General features: G+C 35.7%; 1 protein-coding gene across 1 annotated transcript in view; it reads right to left on the minus strand.

Annotated features, from left to right (window-relative positions):
• The window catches only part of LOC107742223 (polypeptide N-acetylgalactosaminyltransferase 9-like), a gene marked incomplete at its 3' end in the record, with an annotated part of 53724 nt that extends 48044 nt beyond the window's left edge, over positions 1-5680 (minus strand). Inside the window, exon 1 of the mRNA XM_016555122.1 lies at positions 5371-5680. Coding sequence (XP_016410608.1) covers positions 5371-5611 — 241 coding nt within the window. The remainder of the gene's footprint in view (positions 1-5370) is intronic.
• Between the last annotated feature and the right edge of the window lie 231 nt (positions 5681-5911).

Consider the following 5911-nt stretch of genomic DNA (forward strand, 5'->3'; position numbering starts at 1 on the left):
GGCATAAACAGACTAGACTCACCGACAGCGGGTTACAACTTCAATACACGACGACGACTATGGGAACATGATGGCTACTTATATCAGACAATGAGGGTCACATGACAAGAACAAACCAATGGGAAACAAGACACATGACTAAGACTACCAACCAGAACATGACACATACACAAGGCAGAGATACATGAGGGCAAGGGAAGCATGACACTGACAGCATGAAACAATTACAAAATAAAAGACATGGAAAACATGAACATGAAACAAAACCCCACATTACACTACCCAACATTGGGTTACACTGACCCAGCAGCTGAGTAACAGAAAAACTACCCAGCACCTGGGTAAAAATATTAAAAATAACCCAGTAAAATGACCCAACATGCTGAAACCAGCATTTGGGTAAAAAAAAATAACCCAGCATGTTTTAGAGTGTATAAACAAATAAAACAATATATTATAATAATGTTTTTATATTATGTTATATTATAATAACTACTCTCTGCACTGTAACATATAATATAATATAATATAAATGTAATGTAAAAAATGTATGCAAATTAATTATAATACAATTTCTGGACCCGTCTGAACAAAACGCTATAAAAACACCTTTTTACCGGGCATGTTGTTTGTGAATGCACAACTATGTCCTATAAACAACATCAACAACCGATACAGGTCATGACCCTTTCAGCCACTGGCTCGACCAATGTGGTTTAATCCGCTCTCTGTTTGTGGAGGTCTTTTAACCATCCGTTCGTGATCTATTCGTGATACTACGAGTCATGTTTATCTCCTACTTTCTCGTAAAGTGCTCTGACAACATTCAGGTCCACTGCACTTCACTCAGAACTGCTTTAAATTATGTAACAATATTTGAAAAAAAAAAAAACTCTATAACCCTCTATGGATTTCAGGATAAGAGATACTCCTTTTTGAGGTGATTTAGGGGCTGAATGAATATATAAATGCATGTCAAAACTGATGCTAGTGCAGCATAAATATGCATGAGGAAAATGTGGTTAAGGGGACTGAATGGCAGGAATGGACAGTCCCCTTAGAGTCCACTGTTAATGCATTAGACACTAAAAGGTGCTGGGCCATAAAGCATAGATGGTATTGAAATACTGTACCTACTAGCCTGATTTATAACCAAAATGCATAAAGTAAGACAAGACAATCAAAATATCTGAGTTGGAACATGTGAGCCATTTAAATCAGGTCATATAAATTATGAAAAATATTTTACAAAAATATTTAAATATAGTATCAATTATGTTATCCATTAGGAGCAATTACTGATATTGTCATTTCTTCTATTGAATTTCAGTCTGACTCTAAATTACTAGAGCCAGAGAAATTACATTATCTATAGTACTAGCACACTGTATCAGAACAACATTGTACTTTTTATAGATGTATGGCAAATGGGGCACCTACACAGCTTCAACCCTACAGGGGTTCCCGCATGGTGTGATAATCCAAATGTATACAGTTGTGCTCAATTATTCATACCCTTGGTAAAAATTATCAAAGAAGGCTGTGAAAATTAATCTGTATCATCAATCCTTTAGATATTTTATTTTCTTAAAATTTACATATTTTTAGAATTTTTACAAATTCACAATATTACAGTTTTTGCTATAATTTTGATCAAATAAATGCAGCCTTGCTGAGTAGAAGGGACTTCTTTTAAAAACAAAAGCCCAAACTGTTTGGTAATGTAGTCTTCTCTGTTTATATCACTTCCCAGGTAGAAATCTGTTCAGTCTATCGCATCTTTGTTTGCGGAGATAAACCGAACTACAGCTGTAGAAATTAAGCACACTTTAGCGGTAATGCTCACGGTAGATCTGCTACCTAATCAGGGGGCTAATTGCACATTCTCATAGCTCTGCATTTTTAATAGCAGTCAGATAAAGGGTATTTTCACAATAATCCAGCATTTCTAAACAACTGTGTCAGAAATGACCCACTACCTATCCCTGAACTGCTCTTTGCACTTTGGTTTTCACTGTTAAATGCACTTGTTAATTTTGTCAAAATGGTAAATGGCATTTCACTTCCTGCACTGATTACCTTAATCTATGCAGTCATAGTTTATTGTACTGTGTAGCTTTGTACAATGTAAATTAATCTGACTCCCGCGACTCAAGGTAACTGATTTCCATGCATTTTTAAAGTAATTCCCAAACTATTCAGGTTTTATAGTGACATTTCCACTTCACTCTCACACTTTAGCTTCACAGCTATTCCACAAGGTCAGATTTAGTTGGGTGAAGCAATCCTACAGAATAATCAGCAAGCACTTTAAACAATGAAGAACTTCACAATACAATTTTATAGTTCACCCAAAAATGAAAATTTGCTGAAAATGTACTCACTCTCAGGCCTTCCAAGATGTCGATGAGTTTGATTTTTCATTAAAACAGATTAGGAGAAATTTAGCATTACATCATTTGTGCTCAGCAGTGGATCCTCTGCAATTAATGGGTGCCATCAGAATGAGAGTCCAAACAGCTGATAAAAACATCATAATAATCCACAAGTAATCCACACGATTTATCACATGACATCTTCTTAAGTGAAAAGCTGTGTGTTTATAATGAATAAATTCATCAAGACATCATTAACTTCAAATTGTTGCTTCTGGCTAAAATAGGAGTCCTCTGTTGCTTTCTCCAGTGAAGTCGTCGACTCATCTAAATCAGGAGAGAAATATGCACAGATAGGAGTTGTGTGGATTATAGTGGATTATTTTTATCAGCTATATGAAGCTCATTCTGATGGCACCCGTTTACTAAAGACGATCCATTGATGAGGAACTGATGTAATAATACATTTCTTCAAATCGTTTCCAATGAAGAAACACTCTCAGGTCATCCAAGATGTAGATGATTTTGAGTACATTTTCAGACAATTTTCAACTATACACAAACTGATCATCACATATACGAACTGGCCATGAACTTGTCTATAAATCCACAGTAAATGAGAGACTATATAACAATCTTTATGCTACTGAGAGAAAAACAATAAAATAATAAATAATTGAGGGGGAAAAAAAATTAATTGCTTTTATACCACATTATGCCCATTCAAACTAAGGTGGAATATACTTGTAATTTATATATAAAAAAAAGTTTGTTTGTTTGTTTATTTATTTATTTTTTCGAATACTGTAGGTTAAAAACAAGTTTTTGTCTAAAGAAACTGTGGTAACAAATCATCCATTCATGTCTAAATGTGGTCCATCCAGTCAGGTCACACCTTCTTGCATATACTGCATGCAACACAATGCATGGTTATCACCGGCTGTCAAGGTGAATTGCAATTTTGCCAAGCACACCACTGTTGCCCCCACGAAAAACCAGGTGCATGATCATGCTGGGTACTATGATGGGGTGGGAAATGATAACACATCTGTCCATCTCAAACCAGAAACATTGTCGGTGATAATGTTTTATATGTTCTCTGGGACATTATTCATCCAACTAATGGTCATACAAACATTTACAGCATATTTGTTAAGATGTTTCAAGGGATGAGTGTGCCATCAACAACCAAACAAATACTGCCTTCTTGCAAAACTCGCTGTGTCCTAGAAATGCAATTGGACCTTGGAGTAATCCTCTGGGTCTCATTGTCAGGACAATAAACAACTGAAAAACAAACAAATTACGTCAAATCACCACTGGAAGCAAATACGGCAACAGAAATGTGAAAACCTCAAGGGAAAACCAATTCCAATCTCAATATCACATACAATCAGCGAGTGACTCACACTATCGCACAAGTTTTATGTGCAACAGATAAATATGTGTCGAAATAAAATGTATAACGGCCCCAACATTGGGAAGATTTGTGACAGACTGATGAATTCTACAGAGTGGAAAAGCCTCCGGGGGAAATATGTGGTGGCACTTGTGCAGAATGAAAGCCCTCTCAATCAGTAGGGCACATTAGAGGGCTTTTTTGTGAAGCAGTGCCTCTTGGCTTTCTTCCAAATGCAAGAAGGATAATTCAAACTGACAGAGTGACCCCCTTCATACACAAATGGTGTTGGTCTTACAGAATAACAATCAGATCAAATAGATGCACTAAGAAAAGCAAACAGGGAGTGAGAGGTCTTTAACAGACGTTTAGAAGAAAGATAGCACATCACATGAACTATGACCTTCACATGTTCTCCAGGAGAATATGCTAGTCTAGGAACATAATGATTAAGGAAATGGGCTCTAATATTCTAAGAAAAGAACTAAGAGGGAGCACAAGTGTGGCTAAGGCAAGGACGAATGGGAAGTAAGATCGCAGTAGGACAATTCCTTTTTACAGTCCCAGATAGAAGCTGCTGATTATTTTCTTTATTAAAATTATTAAATCTATGGGATTATGTAAAATGGATTTATAAATACTAAAATGTACTAAACAAATCTGACAAATATTTGCATTGACGGCCAAAAGCATAATCAAATTAGCCAAAAATATACGAACACACTGGGGAAAGATAATTTGTTTAATGACAGGACGTAAAATTCTGTGGAAATCTGTAGATTTTATGTGAGCATGCATATCTGAAAATATAGCATTTTCCTCCCAACCAAAGTTTCTCAAATATTATAGGAAATTTTGAATAGTTGTAATATTTAATTATTTTAATTATGATTCACTGCTGTTTCTTGCATTATATTTTGCTGTTAAAAAATAAGTAAACATCCTATAGATAAAATTATCCTCCTCTACTTATTAAATTATGTACAAGTTCGTAAGAAGAGGTCAGGTTTTGTCCCAGTTTTAGACAAGCATGTAGAATTGCAAGTTAATTTTATATTAATTCAACTGATCTAAAAAAAAATAATACACATATGGAAAGACATGACATACTCTGAGAAATGCGTACTTTGTTTTCATAATGTAACAAAACTTTCAGAACAACACCTCTGAAAACCCTCAAAATAGAGACACAGGACAAAATGTTTTGCTGTTACAATCAGGCACTACATCCTTGCTATTATACTATACTTTCTCTAATTTCTCTGATAGCACTTTAAAGTTAATCAATAACATTATGAAACCATGTAATGCTTAAAAGATCATTATATTTAATCCATTTGATTGATATATTTTGATAGGTCAAATTAGGATTATGTGCACCTAATCCTGTCTTGCTCTTCTTAACATGTTTATTGCATCATAAACAAGTCTGTAGTAATTGTCACGTGTTAAAGTATTAGGATGACAATCCCAGTAAAATCCAAAGTGTAAATCTAGATTAAATCATATCTAAATGTCCATTAAAGACTGATCTATCATGCATTATATAATGCCTATAAATTACTTATTAATGAAAGATGCTTAAAGCCCACATACCATTTAACTGGTTATAGACCACATCTTCTAGTCGCTCGAGCCTTTTGAGAATGGACTGTCTGTCCATGGAGTTCGTAACTTTGGCATTCCTTCCTCGCAGCCTCTGATCCGACAGCCTCCCGATCTGCACGAGCTCTTCGGATCGGTCCTGGATCCTGCAGTAGACGGAGAACAAGATGATCCCGACGAACACCAGAATGTTGACCGTCAGCAGAGTTTTGATCTTGCGTGCCACAGCCATTAAAGCCCGAGAGCGACACTGTCAGACCCCTAATATTGATCCATATGATCCGCTGTGGTGGGAGCTGTCCTTTCAGCACCACACAAAACGTGACGTCGGCAAACTCATAAATATTCAAAAGACTGTGTGAGGGGATGAAAGGCTGGAATATGATAGATGATGAGGATAGCTGCTGGATTACATTCTAATGTTTTCGCGGAGATTGGCCAATTGAATTACAACTCGGAGAGTTTGTAGAAGAATGTTTTGCAATTTTACCCTCAAGTATAAATATTGCATTTCCAACGGATAGTGAACAAT

The sequence above is a fragment of the Sinocyclocheilus rhinocerous genome, unplaced genomic scaffold (genome assembly GCF_001515625.1).
Source record: "Sinocyclocheilus rhinocerous isolate Xijiao unplaced genomic scaffold, SAMN03320098_v1.1 scaffold5275, whole genome shotgun sequence".
NCBI lineage: Eukaryota > Metazoa > Chordata > Actinopteri > Cypriniformes > Cyprinidae > Sinocyclocheilus > Sinocyclocheilus rhinocerous.